This window comes from Chamaea fasciata, unplaced genomic scaffold, assembly GCF_029207755.1.
Source record: "Chamaea fasciata isolate MVZ Bird 193981 ecotype frontalis unplaced genomic scaffold, bChaFas1.0.hap1 SCAF_8, whole genome shotgun sequence".
Classification (NCBI taxonomy): domain Eukaryota; kingdom Metazoa; phylum Chordata; class Aves; order Passeriformes; family Sylviidae; genus Chamaea; species Chamaea fasciata.
Window position 1 is genome coordinate 19,921,984 of NW_027094093.1, and position 25,725 is coordinate 19,947,708.

The following is a 25,725-nucleotide window of genomic DNA, read 5'->3' on the forward strand; positions in this document are numbered from 1 at the left end:
AGTGGTTCTAACAATGACAGAATTAAATGAAATGTCAATTTTAACTGAGTTTCAAAAAGCTAAGATCTAAAATGTGCCACAGGGGAATTAAAAAAGTAGAAATGTGGCAGCTGTGTAATGCACTGATTTTAACATGGGTACCATAAAAATTAGTTTAGGTCTATGTAATTCCTTTTACTCATTATTTCGTGGATGGGAACAGAATCCTTTGGTCTAGAACATCAATGGAAATTTTTATACATGGTTTTCTCTTGAACAGTCTGGCAGTGTATGTAAAAGAAAATAGTAGAGTGGAGTAGAGTGAGACATAGAAATTCTGGAAGTAGAGATCAGTGTTGAATCCTGTTTTCAGAGGAACCCCAGTTTGCCAGCACTGCTGATACCGGCTTTCAGTGCTTTGCCCTTTGGAAATAGAGGCTATACATTTGTAGGTTGTGCACCTGACATTAGCATGGTCTTCTGCTATGTTTTGTGTCATTTTCATTCTTAGAGAAACAGGCTCATCAGGCTATATACACCTAAGCTTTTTTAGCATGGCCAGAGCCAAAACGCCAAAATAGCTCTTCTATGAAGTTAGTGCGAGACCCTGCCTCAGTCATATTGAGTGCTGGGTTTACTTCCCTCTGCTTTAGGAGAAAGTAGTGTATGTCTTGCTCCTAGAAAATTGTAGAGCTTTAGTGAGCTTGTCTGAAGATGCCTGGGGAACATGTAACATGTGATGTTAAAAATGGGTACCTTAACTGCTTTAACTGGGCAAGTATATGTGACTGTTTAATTTTTTTTCTGGCTTTTTTTTTTAACTGTTGGTGTAAACATGAGGGCTCAATTGATAAAACAGCAGCAGATCATTTCTGTAAGTTTCAGTATCCTAACAGCTGATCTGTATTCTTTCAGCTAATCACCAGTGTGAAACTCATCAGTGGCAGTGTGCCAACAAACGATGTATCCCAGAAGCCTGGCAGTGTGATAGAGAGGATGACTGTGGTGACAACTCGGATGAAGATAGTGCTCACTGCGCCAGCAGAACCTGTCCCCCAGGCCAATTTAAATGTGACAATGGCCGCTGCATCCCACAGTCCTGGAAGTGTGATGTGGATGATGATTGTGGTGATAACTCTGATGAGCCATTCCACGAATGCAGTAAGCATACAGCTGTAGTGAAATGCCTACATTAAAGTGCACTAAAACCAGAATGAACCACATAACTTAATTTTCCTGAGATTCGAAGTTTATTGAAAAGGAGTATTTTCTGTGAGCTAATTGCTTTTGCGTAGTAAAGAGAGTTAGAAAACACAGAGACTATGTAATAATTTACTGTTTACTTATTCTTGAAGGGGAGAAAGCTTATGTATGCTGGCCGTATTATCAGAAAGCGGCAGCATCTCACTCTGACTTTCTTGATGCTAGGATTTTCCTGTATGCTCTAGCATGTCTCTCTGAACCAATGGGCAGCTTCAAGAACTTGTGACCAAGTTTTGACATCTGAGGACAAGCTGCCTCTTCTGGCTCCCATGTTTGGGGCTATTGCCAGTGTCACCAGCTCTGAATAGTTTAGGGAAAAACACAATGAGTGCGATTTGATCCTGTGATGGGTTTGTAGCATATGCAGAATACAAGCAGCATAGATTGGAAAAGATAGTAAAATTAGATACATTCAGTGCTTTGTCTTTTACAACACTGAAATTTGCAGATAGCTCTTTTTAGTCAAAATAATTGACTGAAAGTTGTAAAAGGTTAGGAGAGGCAGAAAAGCAAGGAGGGCAGTTAATGGTCAAGTAACACAATTAATTTTGACTTAATTAATCTGCCTCTTTCAGTGGGACCAGCTTATCGATGTGACAATCACACACAATTCAGCTGTAGAGCCAACTACCGTTGTGTACCACTGTGGGCAGTGTGCAATGGGAATGATGACTGTCGAGACAACAGTGATGAACAAGGCTGTGGTAAGTTTGGAGAAGGTCATTTCAATGTAACTTTGTACCTAAAATATTTCTCCAATTTGCAAACACCCAGATTTTCTGAAAGCCTTCAGTAATACTGTACCTGGCAAGGACTGTGCTAATGTGTGCTGTTTTGTTGGCAAACTCTCTACACTGCAGAGGAGATGACTTGCAGTCCTTTTGGAGATTTCCGTTGTGACAATCATCGATGTATCCCACTGCGCTGGAAGTGTGATGGAGATGATGACTGTGGAGATAACTCTGATGAGCACAACTGCAGTGAGTTCTTGTTTTGTTTGTAATTATACAGTCCCACTTAGGACTTAAATATCCTTCTATTTTTTTATGAGAACAAGGCAGACAGCTCTCAAATGCAACCATTCTTTGTTTTGTGTAGTAGTCTGTCTTTTATTTGCTGAAATACCAGACCGATATCACAAGGATACATTCTGGTTACATAAAAACACTGATCAATCCAGTCATCACAGTAACACAAATTCCTGTTTTCCCCTAAGAAGTGACATTTGAATTTTGGCCTGTGTGCAAATGTGGTATAATATAGTTTCTTAAACAATGATAGTGGATCTTTTTTTTTTTTCTGATTTGAATTAAAAGCTGTGTTGAAACAAAGCGTGCAATGATTTTCCTTTTTCCTATGTCAAGGGGGACATAGAATATCTACCGTATTTAAAAAGTACTTGGGGGGAATGTTGTTTTAACATCATTTAATTTTAAAGATTTTATCTCATTATCTGCCCACATTACTTTTGTCTGGTTAAATGAGGCAGGTGTGGATGTTTAACTCTACATCTGGGAAACTTTTCATATTTGTACATTGATTTTAAATTAAGGTCCTCGTGAGTGCACAGAAAGCGAATACCGTTGTGACAATCTGCGCTGCATTCCTTCCCGCTGGATCTGTGACCACGATGACGACTGTGAAGACAATTCAGATGAACGTGACTGTGGTGTGTATTATCTGAATGCTACCTCTTACATGTTCACACTATTGTTTCTAGTGTGATAAATTATTCTGCAAAATTGTCTTTTATGGGAACCGTCTTTAAAGAAATAATGTCACTTTAGTCACATTAAAAGAAGAGAATACCACAGTTTTAGTAGTCTGGGATTTTCCAGAGTTTTTTAGAAGATTGTTCTCAAAATGTAAAAAGTTAATCTGTCTTTGAAGAAAAAGACATTTCAATAGTTACTTCTGAATCTTTTCAGAGCTGAGAACGTGCCACCCAGGTTATTTCCAGTGTGAGAGTGGACACTGTGTTGCAGAGCGCTTCAGATGTGATGGAAATGCAGACTGCCTTGATTTCTCTGATGAAGCAACTTGTCGTGAGTTATAAGCTTTGTAATTGGTGCTTACTGTGCTCACTTTCAGAAAGATTTGTACTTTTCCCTATTTTTAAGTGAGATGACTCCTTAGGGATATAGAACTTGGCAACGCTCAGTGATGTTAGTAAAAATGCAGGATAAGCATAATATTTTGAATCAGCTTTTTAATATAATAATGGGTTGCCATCTCTTACACTGATTGTAAACACATTCTTGATGGTAGGAAATGGATGTGTTTACCAAGTCCAAGAGAAGACACACATGTGATCGAACTAAAATTTTTCACTATCCCATGAACACTGCTCCAAACTGCTTCACTTGTACCAAATTCTAACAAGGTTTTGTAATGAGATTGTTTTTTATAATACTCAAAGTAGCGTAAAGTGTCCTAAACTACCAGTGAACCCAAGGAAGTAGTGTACTTTTCCATTTCTGTTTTCCTTTGGTATATTTATCTACTGTGAAAAAATATTTGTAGCTTGCCTGGATCTACAGCTGCAGCTGTTTACCCAGAAAGTATTGTTCCCAGCTGGAATGAAAATACTCCCTCTGTGCTCTATCTGTATTAACTGACATCAGCTTTTTGGGTGATACTGATGTGTTGGTTCTGACTTAGATGTTTCCATGATTTTAGACTTCAGTACTTGGGATAATTCCTTTCTCTTCATGTTGGTGTCGGGGCAGTTCTGTACATCTTTCCATGTACTTAATTTTAACACCTGTGCTTTAAGTAAGAAAGGGCATCTGCACAGTACTATCTTTGTTTTTCTGATGGTAACCACATCCTGGGACATACATCACAGCAGTTGTCTTTCAGAACCTGAGCTATTAAACATTTGTTCTTAAATGGAGGATAAAATGTATGAGAAGCCATTGAAAGGGCAAGGGTATGTTTTATTTATATAGGTTGGTAGAATAATATTTTTGGTTTTTCTTGGTTTAGTTCACAGCTTTTACGGGATATGAGTGGGAGTTTTTGCTATATCAACATGAGTCGAATTATGAATCTTATGTGCTTATTCAATCATTCACATTTGCTGCCAGTGAGGTTAAATTTCTTTTTTATTGAACTAGATTTGTCAATTCATCAATTCAAGTAGCATTTGTTAGATTAATTTGTTTATTTTCAAAATCTTGTCCAACATAAGTTGTTTCACAGTTAATTTAAACCTGAATTAATTACTTGTAGCTGCGAAGAAGTCTTCAGTCCCTGCAGTCTGTTGTTTCTGTACATCTTTGAAGCACCTCATATAATATCTCCTATTATAGAGAGAAGTGTTTTTAAAAATAATACAGGTTTGGACTGAATATTTTTCATGGAAACATAAGATTTTTATTGTAAATGAAAAGGTCATACTTTTCTTTTTTTCAGCAACACGGTATCCTAATGGGACATACTGTCCACCCATGATGTTTGAATGCAAAAACCATGTCTGTATTCAACCCTACTGGAAATGTGATGGAGATAATGATTGTGGAGATGACTCTGATGAAGAGCTTCACCTTTGCTGTAAGAGAGAAAAATTATATTAAAATGAGCAATACGCCTAATCTCTACATATAATACATCAATTAGAAAATAAATTGTAATTATTTGGAATGAGTGCTAAGAATTTTGCTTTATATGCCAGTTCACTTCATTCTCTGACAATATTTCTCACTGCTTTGCAGGTGTTTGTATATGTGGTTATGAAAATAGGGAGAAGCATTTCAGAGACATGAGGTTACTATTTCATATTTTCAAGTTGGTCATCAAAAATAAAAACGTCAGTTTGAAATGAAAGATTAATTCAGATAATGTATATTGTCACAGGTGTTGAACTTTCAAAGCTATTAGTGTTGTCAGGACATCTTTGTAAATATGGCTAAGAAGTCCTGAGGTCTAATAATTAGGTGTTGGGGGTGCTACTTGAACTGGTCAGTTATGCACTTTAATGCGGTATTGGATTTCCAGTCAATTTACTTCATAAACAAACTTAGAAACCTCAGTGTTATATGTAGTTAGAGAATTTCTCTTTGGCCAAAGATGAGGTCCTATCTTCTGATAGAAACAGTGGGTAATGTCCTAACATACGATCACCAAAATGTGCAGAAAATATTTTTTGTCTGAATGCCTCCTCACCTTTTGAAATATACAAAACATAAATGTTCCAAGAGAAAAGCAATATGAATAATTTGTGACCCAATGACCTGAAGTATCAAAGTGTGACTGATTGTCCTCTGTGCTTTCAGTGGATATTGCTTGTGAATCTCCGTTCCGTTTCCGGTGTGAAAACAATCGCTGTATATACAGTCATGAGCTGTGCAACCAGGAGGATGACTGTGGAGATGGAAGTGATGAGAAGGAAGAACACTGTATGTTTACACAAAATTGAGCATCAACTTCAGTAATTTTGATGTGCTTAATATTTATTAATATCAAAGAGATGTCAAAGTTAACCATCAATAATGATAACAAGACCTCACTATGAAATAATTTGACCTATGGTTATTGTTACTATGTATTTGTAGCTCTCTGTACAAGTAGGAAAAATCAGCAAACATTGGTCTGAAAAGTAAAGAGCATGATTTTCAAAACAGTACTGTGTTTTATTATGAGCACCAGCTACATTTGTTCATCTTATTATGAACTCCACTTAAAAGTAGGAAGAAGAAAGAGTTTGGCTGTATAGTAAAATTGGGATGGGATGGGATGGGATGGCCAGCTGGGACTTTTAAAATAAAGAAATGGATACTTCCTGAAGTTGGGGCACTGTTAAGCACGTATTAACAGTCTTGATATTTAAGCCCAGACCCTGCAGAAGCTCTGTTAATATTCAATAGATTTTTGCCCTCAGATATCTTACATAGGTCTCGCTGACTGTGCTGTACATTTTCAGGTTTAATCATATTTTTGGTTGCTTAATGAAATTATTTGCTGGCTTTATTGTACAATGTTCTAGAAGTTAATAGCTCACAAGTATTTCCATAATTTCTTGAAGTCTGCAGTAGGTGTATGAAGTATATTATTGAAGGATATTAATAAGTTTGCACTCTTAAAAAGAAAGTTCAGTCAACTATTAACACGAAGAATTTTCCTTCTGTCTTTTTTATAAAATAGCAGGACTTCTTTCAGTTCATGGAGATGTGACTAGAAATCAGGATCTTACATCCTGGTTATGGTTTTAACTTTATACAGACTTCCAAAATAGCCTTGTCACTGTTTTGCCAAAATGCATCAGCTTCCCTATTAGCAATGGGGAGTAGTGCTATCTGTTGGTACTTTGTAGTTTAATCTGTGACAGAGGAGTATTTCTCTTGCTTGTAGGTAGAGAGCCAACACCAAGACCTTGTAAAACTGAAGAATTCAAGTGCAGTAATGGAAATTGCATTCCCCTACATTATGTCTGTGACAATCACGATGACTGTGGAGACCATTTTGATGAAATGGGCTGCAGTAAGTAATAATATCAATAGAATACAACATTACAATGCTGTTGAAATAGAATTTTCTGAAACCAAAAGTAAAGAATGTTTTCTCTTGAATAGCATACTGAAAAGTATTGTTTTTTAATTAGCCTGTGTGGATTTCATTTGTGTTTTTTAATAAGCCTATTCTAGGATTATTCAGTTAACGAGGACAATATTTACTGTTTTCATTCTTTCATTATTTTAGTTTATTTTGATTTAATTCTCTTCTGTTTTCATTCTCATGTACATGTCTTCCAAAAACTTATAGATGTGCTACTTAAAAACATGGCTTTGTGGGTTGTGGCAGCGTTTGGTTTATAGTACAACCTGATGATCATAAAGATCTTTTCCAACTTGAATAATTCCATCATTCTGTGAAATTCCGTGCTTTGAATACAGTCTTTTTTAGGCTTAGAGTATTTATGCATCACAATAAAAAAGCTTTGATCTTGGTTTTGATCTTGTTTTGAAATGGGTTGCTTTACAGAGGGAAGAGCATCCATCTATTTCAACTATAATTGCAATAGACCAACCTATGGAGTTATTCATGGGCAGACTCTGAACTGATATATGTTGCTCTAGGCCTGTTAAAAATAGAAGTGTATTGAGATGCTTCTATTTTCCTTTTTATGGACATGACCACAGAATTCTTTAGGGACCACTAGCTCTTTGCCTGTCGGCCATCTCAGATCCTCCATACAGCTTTTATTAACTATTTATGTATTTACTAGCATCCATTTATATGTAAAAACCTTTGACTTGAACTTTGAGACTAGAGGTATTCCATGGAATCTCAAAAAAACTCCAACCAAACAAACCCCTTACTTTTTATGTCAAAATATAGACAGCTGCAGAGTGGTAATATGAGCATACACTTGTAGTTTCAATTTGTCAGGCTACAACGGCATCAAGTGAAAGAGTGCCAAATGCTACACTGCTGATTTGCAATCCAGCAGACTTCCAAAACACTAATAACTTGGAAGCCTATAGTGTAGTCCATTTTGAAGCAGCTGATTTCTCTGTTTCAACTACCATCCCAATGGTCTTTAGGTAATATAGCCTAATGCAATGACTTGAAAATATAAAAGTATTAAAAAGCTGTGAAACAGACACCTTCTGATGTCTGCATTTTGCTTTTGGGGATGAATGTGAATACAGATCAGATGGTAGCATTTGGAGCCTTCCCAACATCAAATACCCACTATAATGAAAGTAGAATATTTGTGTATGTTTGTACAATGAATTTGTACTTCTACATGTATATGAAATTGAGCTGTTCAAACTTAATTTAATCAGCACTGGAATGTGTATGTAAAAAGGAGGTAATCAGCTTAATGTAAGATTTTTGCCATACATCTCTATCTTTTCCTCATATTCTTCCAATAAGCGTACTCTTTTCTGCTTATATACAAAATTTGCATTTGTACTCAAGTATTTTATGCATATATAGAGTATATAGGAACCAATAGAATTCTATACATACTTTCAGAAGTATATAATTTTCATTATCTGTTACAGACTGACTATTATCCCTGCCCTGACGTGGCTTTTGTGTTATTGGAATGTTTTGAAGGGCAGTGCATTCTGTGCAATGACCTGTACTGACTGCAGTGGGCTTTAGATTAGGTTTGGCATGAACTATGTGTCATCTTTTCTCTAGTTGCCAGATGTTAATAATGTAGGGCCTGTGCTATGCATGATATCAATTGACAATATTGTTCAGCTGATAAGAAAGCAATGGATAAGAAAGACCTATGTTGGCAAAGTTAGGAGTTGGAGTCAAATCTCTTAAATTCTGCAGTAGTTGCTGCAGATTGGTGGTAATGTAGAATGTAATTTCTGTTGATGAAGGTTAGCTTTAATGATTGTGGCTCTTTTCCTGACCCTCTTCACTACTTTTTTAGTTGACTGCTCTCTTAACCAGTGGTTACCATTGTCTTCTAACTTTAGTTAGAAAAAAAGGAAAGGAAACTAACTTCATCTATCTGAAAACTATTTTCAATTGTAATAATGATCAAAAATATTATGCCTCCACCTTATCACTTCATTTTTTGCTTATAACTGTATAAATTGCTTTCTTTCTTTTTTTTTTCCTTTCAGATCCTAGCACAGGAACAGAGCGAACTTGTGCAGAAAATATCTGTGAACATAACTGTACCAATCTGAATGAAGGAGGCTTTATCTGTTCCTGTAGGCCAGGGTACAAGGCCAGTGAAACTAATCGCAACTCCTGTGAAGGTATTTTTAATCTTATTAATGTCTTCTTGCTGATAAATGTTCAGTGACCTGTCACTTCATCATTCTAGTGTGGCCACTCATTTTCACATTCTAACAGGATTTTTATACGTTTATCAGATGCTTCCTAAAAAGTTCTGCTGTTGAATCATGTTTTCTAACATGTATGCCTCATTCAACAAAAAACTGGCTCCACAGTTAAGACTTCTTTTAAGCTTTTGGTGGCTGTAAATATGTTTTTGCTTTACAGCACATAGGTTTTGTCAAATCTTTGCAATCTGAGGGATAGAAATTTGATGGGTTGTTTTTCTTTATTGAAAACAAACTTACTGCAGGTTATACTCTCCTTCTGTTCTGCTCTCAAACAGACCTACAGTAAAGATGTGTTGGGCCATATTTTGACCTTGGGTTTTATGCAGATAAAATGTGGAGAGGAGTCTACTCAAAGGCCATGGTTTGTAGTCATGCAATGTAGTACCTTCCCAGTTGGTGTTTCAGTATGTTTTGATGAGAACCCTTCTGCTTGTTTCTCCTACTTCTTGTGGAAAATTTGTGTAGTTTTATTAAACATGATCCAAGGACACCCCTCCCTTTCCTTCCTGTTGATATCTTTTCTGAGGGCTATGTGTCTTGGCTTCAGCATTTCAAGCAAACTTTTCCGTCTCATTTTAGTCATGCCTCATCTTTTGTCTTGCCTTATTGATTTAACACAAAAATACATGATCAAAAATGCATCTCTAAAAATAAATCTCTTGAGCAGGATTGCAGTAATGTAGTTATTGGCAATCTGTAGTTAAGATATGGTAAACAGCAGGTGAGTGATGAGGAGTTCTGTTTGGTAATAGATGCTGATTTTAAGGATCACTTATTAGGTCACTGATCTTTTAGAGTATGTGGGGAAGGCACAAACTTACCACTTCATGGAGTAAAGATGACCAGCATAGAATCATCAAGGTCAGAAGAGGCCTTTGAGAATTTCCAGTCAACCATCAACCCAGCACTATCACTGTAACCCCTAAACCACAAAACCCTCACTGAGCACCAGGTGCAGATGCTTCTGAAACACCTCCAGGGATGGTGACTCCACCGCCTCCCTGGGCAACCTACTCTGATGCCTGACCACCCTAAGAGTGAAAGTTTTTTTCCTAATATCTAATCTGAATTTCCCCTGTCTCATCCTAAGGCCATTTCCTCAGCTCCTCTCACTGCACGCAGCATAAAAGAGACCGGCCCCCACTTCACTACAGCCTCCCTTCAGGGAATTGTAGAGAGCCATGAGGTCACCCCTGAGACTCCTAAAGACTGAACAAGAAAGAAATCAAGTTTTAGGAATCTTTTCTCTTCTTGTGTCTAGATATCAATGAGTGTGAGATCTTTGGAACATGCACCCAGGACTGCAAGAATTCCAAAGGAAGCTATGAATGTTTCTGTGCTGATGGCTTCAGGTCTGTGGGTGATCAACAAGGGAAACAGTGTGCAGCTGATGGTACGTTAACCAATAGCGAGATTGATTGCTACCTGTAAAGAGCAAGTGCGATATAGCAACTTAATGAATGTTATCCTCTCTTTTGTAAGAAGGGGATAATGAAACCCAGACCTTATTCTGTAAGATAATACCGTCTGTGGATTTCACCTATTCCATAGTCAGAAATGAAAGTGCTCATCTCTGCTTCCAGTTGCAAACATTAGAAATAATGTTTCATTTCTACCCTGATTTGGATGCCTGCATTCATTTTTTCTAAAGTTTTCTGCAAACAAAACCCTGTGGTCCTATGGTTATCATCAGAAGGAAATTAATGTTGCCTGTTCCTGAAGTTTAGATTTTTTCAACATAATAATGCATCAGAAAAAAGTTGCATTAAACTGGCATAAATCAAAGGCAGTTTTGATGACAGGTTGCCATTCATTGTTCATGGACTGATGCACACAAACAGAAGGACTTTGGCCAATGTTTCAGATCAGTCACTGGCTTTTTATCATACCTCAGTGCAGTGGCAGTCCTTGAATAGGCAGAGTTGGCTCAGAAAATAATAGTAATAGATCAGTAATAATAAAAATAAAGAGGTGAAGAAAATAGAAAAAAGTGATGATGGAGCAGCATTATGTATATTAAAAAAACCCAGTACTGTATCTAGAAAAGTAGTTACACTTTAACAACTTTAAGAGATAAATGATAGAAATATCATGTGCCTAGTGAAATAGTAAAATCTTCAGAATAGAATGCTTGTGACCAAACTTAGATGCTGTTGCAGGTTTTGAAACCTAAAAATTATTTGTGATATGAAAAATGCTATAAGAAAATGAGGTCTCCGGGTTACCCATTCAGGGGCCTAGTTCAGCAAATATTTACTGCTGAGTGTTAGGCTGGAAATGCAAAAGGACATTTACATTTCAGTTTCTGCCTGACTGCCTGTTTGTGCCTGTGTTGGAAATCCAGTTCTTTGATACCCTTCTTCAGAGGCTTTGTTCGGAAGCATCTAGACACAACAAAGTATTGAAGGCTGTGATAGAAGATAATATAATTGTAGCTGGTAACAGTGAAATTTGTTGTGCCTAAGTTCTATTTCTATGTATACCCAGAACTCTGCCCTGCTTTGTAGTACAATCTCACAGCCCTCAAAAATGAGGGCCAGGTGGGATGTTGTTAGGCCAACCCAAAATTAAACTGAAGAACTTCGACATGTCATGGCTTAAGGGACTGGCAATTTATTTGTCCTTTAAAAAAAAAAAAAAAAAAAAAAAAAAAGTTTGCTGCACCTTGAGTGGGAAAGTGGAACCATGTACTGTGTAGTGGCATTCTGTTTTTGATATGTGATGGTACGTGGTACGTCAACAACAATATAACCTTTAAGAATTTTTAAGGAATTATGTCTGCGCAAGACCTATGATGAAAGGTATAATACTATCCACAGTGTTAGAATTTTGCAAAGCCATGAAGTTTAAATAGCTCTGAAGCTTTAGAAGTGGCCCTGCATTCCCTCTGCTTCTTGTACGGATACAACTTGTGAAAATCCCATTTAGTTTTAATTAGAAGTGACTTTCATCTGTTTTTTCTAAAATGAGAAATACATGAAAATAAATTCATGATTGTTTCCCAGGTAATCCTCCGTTGTTACTGCTGCCAGATAAAGTGCGGATTCGAAGGTACAATATCTCATCAGAACAGTATTCTGACTATATTGATAACCAGGAGCGCATCCAAGCTCTGGATTATGACTGGGACCCTGAAGGGATAGGCCTGAGTGAGTATGCAACACTCAACCATGCAACAGCTTGTTTTAAAAGATGTATTTCTGCAGCATGGGTGTTTAGTTTACACTGGAAAGCAAAATCAAATTGGATCAACTGTCCAGGTCTCAGTTGAATGTGCCTTCCCCTCTAGTCATTCTCCAGCATCAGCGTAGTTTCTTTTAATGCTTTAATTTAGTTTAGCTAGATTTTGATCTGGTTTTCCTTTCATTTTAGTGTGAGTTTAGCTGTAGAATTGTGGCTCTTTAGGATTATGGTGCAGTAGAAGACTGTTGGTAATTAAACCCTTCTTTTCCTTCTGCCTCTCCATTTCTCAAACCTGGCTCAAGTCTTGCAAGAACTAATCCTTTTATTAAGCAGGAATGGCCAATAGATTCCTGTATTTACTGCATAACTTTTACCTCTTCCTCAGGTTTCCTTTTTTTGCTATTTCCACAGGGCCACTGTCCTGGGCCATACTTGCTCCTTAGGGTTGTGAGAGTTTGAATTACTCTCAAAATCATGTGTAAGGGTTTCAGAGCTAAGATGCTCTGCTCTTGAAAAATGTCATATGTATTTCTTGATGATCTAGCTCAAGATGACATTAGATGTGTATCTTGCATATGATGAATGACTTTAGAATTTACACACAAACACAATGTAATTTAGCTGAACAGACAACTCTTACCTTATTCATAAATAAATGGGGCTGGTAACTTCACACAAGGGCCTCAGAAAAATTAGAGTTTTCTACAAATAAGTAATTAACTAGACATTTCTCATCTTTTTTTTTTTAAGGTATTGTGTACTTCAGCATTCTAGGACAGGGTTCTGAGTTTGGAGCTATCAAACGTGCTTATCTCCCCACATTTGACAGCAGTAGGAACAATCCAACAAAGGAAGTTGACTTGAATCTCAAGTACATAGTTAATCCTGATGGGTTAGCTGTTGACTGGGTTGGAAGGTAAGTACACTGAAAAGCTAGAAGAATGCTGTGCCTTGAATGTGTCAGTTTGTGAATTTGATCAGGCTGTACAAAATCCACTTTTTTCTTTCTTATGAATTGTCTCTGAATATGTCTAGTCTGAAAGCAGATCAGAAGAATGTAGTAAGCTGTCCTTACCCAGGCAGCAGGTTAATAGATGTGCATGTGGCTGACTGCATCACATATTCTGTGCAACTGGCAGATCAGCTGTGCATCAGTAAAGTGATAATACACGAGCCTTCATGTCAGATGGATTCTTCTTCAATGGCTTAAGTACGCTCCAGGGAACAAGCTTTCTCTGCTTTTGGAACAAAAACTCCCCAGCCCACAATGGAATTTTATCATTTATCTTGCTCATCCCTTACCAACCCTGTGCTATATGAGCAATCCCAAAACAGAAGTAGCTCTGAAGTTTGATGAATGGATGTATTTTCTCAGAAAATGGTTATGTTTTTATAATTGTGTTTCAGAGCTTTTTCTCCCTTTTGCTGACTGTGGATTTTTAGCCTAAAACATGGTATTTTTTTAACTTAATCATGGAAATCATGAGGTCACTCCTTATGTTTACTACCTTGGAGAAGATTTGGGACAAAGTTGGGCCTGACTCTTGGGAGTTTGCCTCCGCTGTTTACGGTGTCATTTCATCTTGCAATGTAACTGTTAAAGAACATGGTGGACAGGCATAGCTGTAGTTCATGTGGTGTAACCTTGAGAGGAACCTGATGTATGTAGACGAACACTATGAAATGTAGTCAGGATTCTGGTTGAAGCTGAATGGACTGAAGTCATAGAGATTAGTCAACCTTCTGAATGCTATTGCCAGATTTTGGATACAAAATGATGAGAAAGAGTGAAAAATTGTATCTTTTCTTCCAGCAGTTTAGAGATAGATACATTAGGGTCTGGGCTAGCCCTGAGATTATTTTGCTGTTTGCTTCATAAATTGGAGGCACCTAGACAACAAAATGTCTCTGAGGACAAAAGGGAGTGTCTGAATTCTGTTCACAAATTCATATGGTCATGAGAGCAAGCATCCAGGATATATATCACAAACATCCTGGCGAGGCCTCAGCTTCATCTTGGTGAGCAACTTCAGCACTTCAGACATAGTGCTGCACTGATTTCAGAACAATGTTGAAATGTAGTGTAAAAAACCACATTTAATTATCTGCACATTATATAAAATGTTGCATGTGGTTTGAGACACTTAGTCTTGCTGCTCATCTGCCAAATAGAAATTACAGTATTTTTTCACATTCTCAGGCCAACTAGGAGATTATTTATTTATTCAAGCAGAAGACACTGTGTGATTAGTGAGTGCATGATAATGAGTCTGTTTATTATCTAAGGTCAAAAAATTATAAAGGCATGATGATAAAGATAAACAAAATTCAAGGAAGAGTAGGCTGAGCACCCTGTTTATTAGGATTAAAAGCATTTTCATCTGATATGGGAACAATTTTTTCATTAATATCTCTGTCAGAAGACAAAAGTCTAGAGAGGAGTTGTGAACTAATAAGCTGGATATCTCCAGAGCTGCTGTATAAATTACATGGTAAATGAATTTTTACTTGTAATGAACCTCATCGTCTCCTGGAAAACAGAGTCTTTAAACATGCTTATTAGACACTTCTGCTGCCTAAAAGTAACAATGAAAGTTTTCAGTAGCTCTTCAATGAAGATTATCTGACAGGGACCAGAGGTAGCTGCAGAAACTTTTTTGGGGGAAAAAAAGAGTGAGCCAACAGATCACGTTTGTTAAACTTACCTACGTTTAGGGCCTGTATATTCTATACAAGTTCAGTAATCAATGCAGGTTCATTATATTAATTTTATTCGAGTTTGAGAGAGTGTTTCTTCTTTATTTTATTCCTCTTTTAAGTGTAAACTATTTACTTTTGGAATTTTTTGTGTTTTATGTAATTCAGACATCTTTACTGGACTGATGCAGGGACTAATCGCATAGAGGTGGCAAAATTAGATGGACGGTATAGGAAATGGCTTATTTTTACTCAACTGGATCAACCAGCAGCTATTGCTGTCAATCCAAAACGTGGGTGAGTACTGCAAGACTTACCACAATTATTTCAATGCTTATTCAAAACCAAAAAAACCCACAGTGGTATTTTTTTCAGGAATGACTAAGGGAATGTTTTTGGGAACTTCCCTTTACTAACATTGCAAAGTTGGTGAGCATGGGAAACCATTTTAGAATTAGATTTAACACGGATGCCTGTTTTGGTGACAAGGCCAGATGGTTCAAATAAAAATCTCTTTTCTACATTATTATGCTCCCACCAAATTTCTCTGTTACTACTGAAACAGGAAAATAGGTGAGAATGTCTCTTCACCAGCTTCAAGCAGGAAAGTCATAGTCTCCTCCATGGGGAAAAGCAATGTAAATGCATTTGTACATTCAACAGCTGGGCTTGCTGCAACTTGGGCTAAATGGTAGATCATGAGATATTGATATGTGCTTCTCTCAGGTGGAGTAAAGCAGCATAGCTCCCTGAAGTGATGTGGATGCTACAGCTTTATTGTGACTGATGGATGTTCTTTTGGTGTTCATCGTTCAGTGAATTCTCTGTGACCTTCCCAGTCATATCTGCAAAACATAGGCTGCTGAACGGCGTTTTTTCCATTACTGACCTTTTGAATGAAACTCCAAAGGATAATCACAATGACCAAATTCTGAACTGTATTCATTTCTCATTCTGTCTTTTCAGGCTTATGTATTGGACTGACTGGGGAAGGCAGCCAAAGATTGAATGTGCCTGGATGGATGGACAACAAAGACAAACTCTGATCTCTGAAGACCTTGGCTGGCCAACTGGTCTTTCTATTGATTATTTGAACAATGATAGGATCTATTGGAGTGATTCCAAAGAAAATATAATTGAATCCATGAGACCTGATGGGACAGACAGAACCATTGTACTACATGGAGGTAAGAACATACCATGTAATAAATAGTAATCAAGATGTGTTCTTACAAGCGCTTGGGCTTCACAAGTGGGGCTACATTTGGGAGCTTTTCAAAGATTAGGTCTTGGAAGTGTTTTCTCCTTTATACAGTGATCAATGGCACACCAGGCTCAGCGATGCCTGGTAACTGGACTCCTTGAGTGGAGTCTATGTTCCAGATAGGAGACAACATGGAAAACTGGATTCTTGCTTTTTTATGTATACTGTTAATCAGTGTCAATCAGTGTGGGCACTGAGACATGAAGAGGTCAGACAAATGAGGATATAAATATATGACTGCATATGTCTTAAAATGAAAGCAATGAATAATGTCTTCAAGCTGAAGAAGAGCAGTTCTCTCTGTTCTATTGGAGATTTGCTTGCTGATAGTCTCTTATTTGGCTCCTTTAAGAAGTAGGCAGTCCATACAGCCTTGATGTCTTTGAAGGCCATTTATACTGGATAGCTAAAGAACGAGGAGAAGTCTGGAAGAAGGATAAATTTGGAAGTGGAGAAAAAGTGAAAGTACTGACCGTAAATCCGTGGCTTACCCAAGTGCGCATCTATCACCAGCACAGATACAATCAGTCAGGTGGGTAATTGGGATCCCAGTGAGCCATTTCTTGCTATGAAATTGAAGTTGGTATTGATGTCTGCAAAGAGCTTAGTAATCTTTTGATAATGTGTCTGTTAGTAAATGATACTAGTTTCTGAAAACCTAATAATGAAATAGAGGCTGACAAGTATTTTCTGCACACCGGAAATGAAATGAACAGTGAAACACCACACACTGGTCTTTTGAGTCTCTAAGTTATGACCCTGTCATTTCTCTTTTTCCCATTCCTCATGAAGACAGTCATAATATGTATTTATCCTGGTAAAGTGCTGATCATTTAATACTTGGAGTAGTTTGTTCCTGGTGCTATATGGCCTCTCAGCAGGCACTGTCTCTCCCTTAAGAATGTAAGGGTGTAAGAAAAGGCAGAGGGAAGGTTTTAGTATAAATGTGGTGTGTTGACACAACTGACTATGGAATCCCCCTGCCTTACCTCAGGAATATGCTGCATTGCTTCTTCAAATCTTTATTGCTTTATCACCTTTTCAGTGCCTAATCCTTGTAAAGATGTCTGCAGCCACCTCTGCTTGCTGAGACCAGGAGGATACACCTGCTCGTGTCCTCAAGGGACTCGATTCCTAGAAGGCAGCAGCACGGAATGTGATGCAGGTAGAATAATTTGTCAAACTGGAAAGGAAAGCGACAGAAGCTTTTCTTTAGGAGTACAAATGCATTACAGAATTAGAAGTATGGAGGGATAAGCTAACTGATGTAATAGATATTGGTAAGTCAGAACATCTGGCTTTTATTCTCACTTATCGCTGATTTGTGGTCACCTTGTACACTTCCTTTAATGTTTTTGCATGTCATTTGTAAAATGGATATAGGTCTGTCAATCCGACCAGAGCAGACCGAGCTACAAAACTGGTCATGCTTTCTGATTTTTGTTCTGAAATTCCAAAATATTTTTTTAAGAATGCATTGATTTCAGAACTAAGAATTTCTGACAAATTATTGTTAACAATTTTGTTTAAAATTCTGTAAAAGCTCTAACTTAGTCAGTACCATAGAAACTTAAAGCTTACAGAACTCAAGAGTATGGACAGAGATAACTTCTAGATAATTATACTCTGGAAAGCCTTTTAGGCACTAGAATTTCATGCTTGGTTGTTGCATTGCAGAAAAACCCTCACAGTGCTTCCAGGAGCACAAATTAAATAGAATTTCTCAGCCTTTACTAAGAACAATGAAAATACCACTGCAGGATTTCTATTTTTCTGTAGCTGAGAGTCTGAATTCTTAGCTTACAGTGGTGTGGGTGGTAGCCAGATGTCCTTGTACTTGTCCTTGGAACATACCTTTAATGTATTATAGTTTGTAACATTATGTCTGGCATCTTTCCTATGGTTAATCTTCTCTGAGTTATATTCCTTTTACACTGAAAGAAAAAATGTCATCACTTTTACACTGCCTTACCTCTAAATTACATTTTCTTTATAATTATTAATGATTTTTCCTATTGCCTTGTGGTGTAAGCTGCAGAAAGAAGTTATAGTAATATGTAATAGTGAATGAATGTATGCAAAATGTCTTTAAATTAGGGATCAATAACAGTGTTGACTGCATTTACTAATTGCTGCTTATTGCTCTGAGGACACTGAATTTGATATTCTTGGCTTTTACATAACTGCTTTACATAAAATGTTTGGGAATTAAGAAAACTGTGCTTGTGCAGTGACCAAACATAGGTCTTGTACATACATTTAGTTTATTTGGTCATATTGCAGCTACTGAGAAGCAACCTCTGCCTTTCCCGTTTTTGTTCCCCATTTACTTGAAGGGCGTTTTACCTGTAAGAAACATTGTAGAAACATCCTTCCTTCCTCTGGCTGATAACAATTTTTGACAAAATACTATCATCTATGTCCATCCTCAAATCTATAGCCTTTAATAATTGCTCAGATCCAAGGCTTTTCCTATGTTAAGTACACTTTTCTGACAGTATATTCTGAGCTCTCACTGAAGACTAGTATGAATTTTTTCCCCCAGTTGATTCAACATTAGAATAATGCTGTTCCTCTATGTGCATTTCTATCCATTGCTTTTCTTCATAAGTAAATACATTCCAGTTTGGCCTTCTCTGTGCAACTTCCCACTGGTAAAATGGAAGAATCTGGACAAAAGAGAGAAAGCATTGCTGCTTTCTGAATGGAGAGGTTTGAAGGGTGATGTTGGGCTGTATTGCATGAAAAAAAGAAAGTGAGCAGACACACAGCTCTTGAGCTGACTGTGCCTACACTCTACTAAGTTGTTATGTTCTGAGAAGAGATTTTGCTTCAATTAATTTAAGCTGATTTGGCAGAAAAAACAGACACAAGAGCAACAAGCACATGTGCTATCAAAAACAAAAGGTCTGAAAAGCAGCCTGTGAGTTTGCATATGCAAGATCTATAGAGAGAAAGAAAATGCATTATTGGTATTACTTAGTTTGTTGAGGATGTCTTGATAATGCATATGTGGCTTCTGAATTTTGCAGCTATTGAATCCCCTCCCACAATGCCACCAGCTTGCAGGTGCATGAACGGTGGAACATGCTATATAGATGAAAGCAGTCTTCCCAAATGCAAGTAAGTCTGTATGTTTTTAGGGTAGTCCTGGCTCAGACTGTGCTGTTTTAGTTTTATGAAACAATTAAACTCTTTGAAATCTGTTGGAAACACTTTAGAAGGTGTCATACATCTGCAGTAGCATTTTTATGACAAGTATGGAAAACGCATGCATAAAAATACCAAAAAAATAAGTAATGTAAATGCATCAGTTTGGGGAAAAAATTCCAAACAAACCCCAAAACCAAAAACCCAAAAAGGAAAACCTCTGAAGATTCCAATAAAATGCTATACCCCAAAATTGTAACAATGGAAAAGTAACTCAGTAAATGTGGCTTGGAACAGCCAGCAGGTGCCAGCAATGCTCCACTGAAACCAGACCTTCCTGACTCGGCACTTTTTATTTTCACTTTTAGTTCTCCGAATATAGGAGACATACTGTATTTACATACAGTCAGTGCAATATATAATTACTGAGCATGGAGTTAAAATTTCTGGGTTGTAGATAAACATTTCAGAATATAATCATAAAGCTGAGATCCCAAACTTAATAAAAGTCATTCAGTCAGCTGTCCTTCTTACATTTACAGATGTTCTTATGGATACACTGGGAATTATTGTGAAATAGGATTGTCAAAAGGAGTCCCTCCTGGAACAAGTAAGCTTCAAGAATATATTAAATTTGACATTTGAGCTAAAGAATGTGTAATGCCTCACCATGATACCTGTTCAGGGTCAGACTTCTAATTCTCTGGGCTCTTTTTTTGCACTGAACTATGCTTGCTTGAATGTTTTCTTATTCTTCTGTCTTTGACAGCAGCAGTAGCAGTGTTGCTGACAGTCATACTAATCATAATAATTGGAGTGTTAGCAGTTGGAGGCTTTTTTAACTACAGACGAACAGGCTCCCTTTTACCAGCGCTTCCCAAACTACCGAGGTATGTTTTGAAGGCTTTCAGAGCAGGAATGTCTGTGAACTGGAAATGTATATTTGTTTCTAAATATTTCTGAAAAAATCAATTTTTTTGCTGTGTGCCCATTCTGGTGGAATATGGGAAGTGCAGTGTTGCAGCAACTCCAGTGAATTTTTCATTCCAGGCTATATCATAGCTGATCATTACTGTGTAACAAAGGATGACTGTAAAACTCTTTGACATTCTAAATTACTTTTAAATAATGAGCAATATGGAAGACTGTTTACCAGATCTGAAACTGCATATTCAGTTCAAAAAGATACAAAAGACCATAGTTAAATGTTTTAGTTTTTTATAAATTTTGACCTGAGATGGTTTGAAGAGATCTTTTAACACTTGAAAGGCTCGATTCATCTGCAATGCTATTTTCATCTGCTTATAAATATGGCATGCGTGTAGTGTATTTCTGTGTGTTTCTAAGCCTGAGACAATGCCTACACTGCTGACAGTCATACTGGCAAGTGAAAACCAGCTTTGTGAAATGTCTTCAAAAATATTTGGGGTTTTAAATCATAGGAAGACAAAGAAAATATATTTGAAATTATTTAAAATTAATTTGTCTTAGAAATTATGTCAGAATATGATGCTTTGAATTTTTTTAGCTTTAAGCAAATTATGTGTTTTAAAATGCATAAAGGCACATCTTCATAGTCCTTGCACTAATTTCCCATTTATAGCTCTTAACTCAATCTAATTAAATCACCATAATCCCTAATGTGGATGAAGCTAAAACTACCTCCTCACTGGAGGATTACACTGAACTAGTGACACTGTGTGAGTCCAGATGAAAACCGTGAAGATGATTAGAGGGATGGAACAACTCTCCTACATAGAAAGGCTGAGAGAACTGAGTTTGTTCAGCCTGGAAAAGAGAAGATTTAGGGGTGACCTAAGGGTGATTTTCTAGTAGGTGAAGGGAGTCTACAAGGAAAATGGGGAGAGACTTTTTACAAGGGCACATAGTGACAGGACAGGGAGGAATGGATTTAAACTGAGAGTAAGTTTAGATTAGATATTAAGAATTAATTCTTGGTGAGTGGTGAGGCACTAGAACAGGTTTCCCAGGGAAGTTGTGGATGCCCCACCCTTGGCATTATTCAAGGCTGGGTTGGAAGGAGCTCCGAGCAACCTGGTCTAGTTGAAGGGGTCCCTGCCAATGGCAACGGGGCAAAAACTAGATGATCTTTAAGGTCCCTTCCAGCTCTAGCCATTCTGTGATTTTATGATTCTAATCCAATCTATTCATGAGTTGATGTAGTTAAATGGGGGCAAAATTTTTGTGCAGGTAAATTCTGAAGGACAAAGAGGTTTTAAGAGATCTCCAAGGTACTCACTGAAATTCCCTGTTTCTTGCTTTTCTGAATGGAAACTTTCTGCATTGTCATATAGTGAATAAACTGAAATTTTAATGTACTGACTTGATCTTTACTATTCAACAATGCTTCCCACATAAGTTACGAGACTGTGAAAAGGAGACATCAGTTTTTTGTCTGTAAAGGTTGATTTACATTTATTTCTGCCATGAATATGTCTTAGTGCTGCCATTGCTCAATCCCTTTTTAAACTCTGAACTCATACCTTTACAGCAGAGTTAACTCAAATTATAGCGTAGCTGTTGCCTGTAATATGAGATCTGTCCCTATACAGGAATCATAGCTAAGGTCTACCTTTTTAAAATTCAATCAGCTGATGCCTACAAGGCCAGCTGGTGACATGTGTACACAATGCACCAGTTGTAGGAAAGAAGCTTAGCACGAGCCAGATCCAGTGAGGACATACAATAGGAAAGATTTTCCAGTACTTCTGCCTTCCTTCAAGTTAGGCAAATTTGACAAAATGAAACCAAAGGTTAGCTATGGAGCAGATTTGTAGTTAGCTGCCTTGGAGATGTTACATGCTCAGATTTCTGTGTGGGAATGTCCTGTTTCTCTTTCACTCCTCTTATAAGTTTTTAGGCCCACAGTGTGCTTTCAGACCATTTCCAAAATTATTCATGTGCACTTGTGATTGTTATAAATCTATACACAGGCTGAACATTCACTAGTATGAAAAGAGTGTCTTGTAGGTATTTTCATGATTTGCATGCATAAATCTTCAGTATAGTTATTGGTGGAATTATACTGTCAAATTTTAGATAGGTGTTTTAAAAATCAGTTTCAGTGAATTTGTATAACTGAGTGAATCCACGCATTTGTTTTCAAATCAACACTGAAGTAAGAGTGGTCAAAATGTAGGTAAATTTTAGGAAATTGTATTTCACTAACATCACTTGATGTCTACATGAGTACACAAAGGTATTTGAGATGATTCTGAGTGGGCTAACTTAGGTTAGAAAACTTGTTAAACTCAAAGAGAAATACAACTTCTGATGTTATCTTGCCATAATTTCAAGTGATAATTATACTTAGAAGAACAAGTGAAACAACCTGTATTATAAATTTCTGTATAATCTCTACTACTTTCTTTTTGTTTGTTTGTTTTTGTTTGTTTGGATTTTTAATAGTTTAAGTAGTCTTGTAAAATCTAATGAAAATGGCAATGGAGTAACTTTCCGATCTGGAGCAGATGTGACTATGGACATAGGAGTCTCTGGCTTTGGGGGAGATTCTGCTATAGACAGAGCAATGCAAATGGTAAGATTTAGTTCTCACATAATTTTAAAAATTGTGTTCTTTTAATGCAATTAGTAGCTTATAGAAGGGATTCTTTAACTATAAAATGATAGTGAGATGATAAATGTGTTCTACAAAAAGAAGTGAACAATGATTGATCGTTTCCTAAAATACCTTTTTGTAATTTGAAGGCAAGGACAAATATAGGATGTTATTTAAAATAATGTGAATTTTTCCAAGATTTATATAGCAGAAATTCAGTCAATTACCCTCTTTCATCCTTCAGCACGTTCATGCAATATAAAGGGAATGAGTAGACAAATGACAGCATTGTAAAAGGGAATTTTTTAGGACCTTTGTGTTCCATGGAGCACTTTAAACATGTGTCGTTTTCAAAACTAAATGGCATGTTAGAGCATTCAGAGGTAAAACTCAAGCCTAACCACAGGATTCACTATTTTTTGCAATACAAGATAGATTTGGCAATTTCTGAATTTATAAAGTTTAAGCAAATCATGTTTAACAGTTACGGGGACATCATAAAGTGTAACTCTACTTCATGCATGTTTTGTTATGCACATCTGAGAAGTGGCAGATCCCTGTGTTATTCCCGTTTGCCACAAGACGTACAATGCACAAATGATTTTTACTTGTAGGAAACACATCATGGATATGCTTGAATAGTAAGCACTTGCTGCCAATTATAGGGAAACTCCCTAAACTAATGGTGAATAGATATGAAATGAAACAGCTAAAGAAGATAAGCTCCTAGTATGAATATGTGACCTTTGTCTAGATGAAGAAACACTGTCTTTGTCAAAATTAGGCGGCTTGTGTAACAAAACATTCACATGAACATTTCAGTAAACATTGGAGAAATAGCTTTAGGCTTGTATATTTTACCGCAAATCTTTTTTATGCACAAAGAACTTGACCCTACTTGGCGTTTTCTGGCCCCATGCTGACATACTGAAGTTCAAGCAATGCAGTTTATACATTGCCAATAGCAGGTCTGGATCCAGACTATCTCTACTACGTGGTGTTAGTTCTCCCTCTGTATCCAGAATATAAACAAAAAATCGTTATCTTCACTGAAAGAATTCAAAGGGTTTGGTGTACAGCTGTGAAGAACTGTGGGATGTACCTCCTAAAATTTTAGCATCATATATGCATGGGTAGATGTTGGATATTTTTCAGTGGGGCTATTCTTGGTCAGTCTAGTTTGAGGGAGCTGACAAGAGTTTACTGTGTTATAAAAAGCCATATTCTGGTAGAAAAACAATGAATCCATGTGGCACGAAGCAGTGGTTTGTGAAAATGAGGCAGGTTTAAGGAACTAGTTTCTGTACTATTCCTGTGCTATTCCTTGCTAACTCTGTCATGAGGCTGTGTCGAAGAGCAGGACAAGTGAGTCTGGGTGGGGTTTTGTTTTCATTATCCTCCTACCTGATGTAACTCATCTGACATAAGTAAGGAGACACACTCACTACTTTGTCTCAAAAAATACAGCAGTCTCCTTGCTGGGACAAAATGAATTTATCCCATTCTTTTATATATTAGCTACTGCTTAATAATTTGTATGTCATTTTGGAGTCTCTAAATTAAAATATTTATTTGAATATTATTATTCCTTTGATATCTCTTCCCTGTTGAAGGTATGATTTGTGAAAATCATCCTTCCTCATCATAAAATGCTTTGAGTCAAGTATTGAAATGTGTCTGGGGGTTTCTGTCCATCCAGGAAATGGGATAATATTGGAACAATCAGTAGTCCAGGCTGCTAAGTCAGGGAGTAAAAGTAAATTGATGTTGTGATTTTAACAAATACTAGGTTTTGTCTAAGCTTATGTGAAAGTAAACATGTGTTGTTCCTCAAGATGAAGAGTTTGACTACACATTAATTCCTAGGAGTGTGGAGGTGTTTATTCCATTGCAGTTGTTGGATTTTTTCCTCCACAGAATGAAAACTTTGCAGTGGAGTCAGGGAAACAACCAATCACGTTTGAAAATCCAATGTATACAACCAGAGATGGTGGAGCCAGCACAGCTGGTGCAGTTACAGTCATTCGGCCAACACTCGTAAGATAAATTTTGGCTTGACTTTCACCTTTCATTTTCCCCTATGAACACGTTTTCTTCTTTGAAGAATGTTGATTTTTTTTTTTTTTCTTCTCCTACAGGTAGCAGCAGCTGGTAGTGAGGAAAATGAAAATTTTGAAAATCCAGTGTATTCCTCTGTGATATCTACCAGCCCGCAGGAAACCCCTCAGAGTACAGATGCACCTCCGGTAGGAAATAAAAATGCTGTAAGGCTGCCTTGTTTGTTTTCTGCTCCAGATCAGAAAAATGGAATTGTTAGGGAAGCTGCAGTCAACTTAATGTAGTTTCATGTCCCTCAGTAATTTCCCTTGTGTTGTTTTCAAGACAGTTTTTCCCCCTTCGATGTACTTGTCTGGAATGATAGGCTTCCATGAAGTAGTTTAGTAATTTTTGTTGCCTAGCCTTTTGTGAATATGTCTTTAGGAGAAATAACTTGGTTATCTAGCAAAATAAGAAATTTGGGTTGCATGCTTAAAATTACAACATAGTGTTGGAAGAACATCCATCTGAAGTCAATGAGGCAGCAGTCAGTGCAAATGAAATCCAACACTGTAATGGCAGTTTCCAGAGAAGTTTTGAGAAAAATGTATAAAGTTCTAATTATTTTTATGTTTCAGGAATCAAAGTGGAGTTTCTTCAAGAAAAAGAAGAAACAAAACACTAATTTTGAGAACCCAATATATGCCGAGGTATTGTCTATATCATATAGTTCTATTTTTCAGCTAATG

The 25,725-nt window shown here is 37.0% G+C and overlaps 1 protein-coding gene across 1 annotated transcript in view; it reads left to right on the forward strand.

Annotated features, from left to right (window-relative positions):
* LRP2 (LDL receptor related protein 2) overlaps window positions 1–25,725 on the forward strand; it is a 115,474-nt gene that overhangs the window by 87,832 nt on the left and 1,917 nt on the right. Inside the window, exons 56-78 of the mRNA XM_066189998.1 lie at window positions 895–1,140; window positions 1,818–1,946; window positions 2,103–2,222; window positions 2,795–2,911; window positions 3,171–3,287; window positions 4,660–4,797; window positions 5,520–5,642; window positions 6,595–6,723; window positions 8,838–8,975; window positions 10,327–10,458; window positions 12,071–12,214; window positions 12,999–13,164; window positions 15,114–15,242; window positions 15,912–16,132; window positions 16,562–16,741; window positions 17,255–17,374; window positions 19,242–19,332; window positions 19,902–19,969; window positions 20,129–20,249; window positions 22,789–22,918; window positions 24,857–24,976; window positions 25,078–25,185; window positions 25,615–25,686. Coding sequence (XP_066046095.1) covers window positions 895–1,140; window positions 1,818–1,946; window positions 2,103–2,222; window positions 2,795–2,911; window positions 3,171–3,287; window positions 4,660–4,797; window positions 5,520–5,642; window positions 6,595–6,723; window positions 8,838–8,975; window positions 10,327–10,458; window positions 12,071–12,214; window positions 12,999–13,164; window positions 15,114–15,242; window positions 15,912–16,132; window positions 16,562–16,741; window positions 17,255–17,374; window positions 19,242–19,332; window positions 19,902–19,969; window positions 20,129–20,249; window positions 22,789–22,918; window positions 24,857–24,976; window positions 25,078–25,185; window positions 25,615–25,686 — 3,059 coding nt within the window. The remainder of the gene's footprint in view (window positions 1–894; window positions 1,141–1,817; window positions 1,947–2,102; window positions 2,223–2,794; window positions 2,912–3,170; window positions 3,288–4,659; window positions 4,798–5,519; window positions 5,643–6,594; window positions 6,724–8,837; window positions 8,976–10,326; window positions 10,459–12,070; window positions 12,215–12,998; window positions 13,165–15,113; window positions 15,243–15,911; window positions 16,133–16,561; window positions 16,742–17,254; window positions 17,375–19,241; window positions 19,333–19,901; window positions 19,970–20,128; window positions 20,250–22,788; window positions 22,919–24,856; window positions 24,977–25,077; window positions 25,186–25,614; window positions 25,687–25,725) is intronic.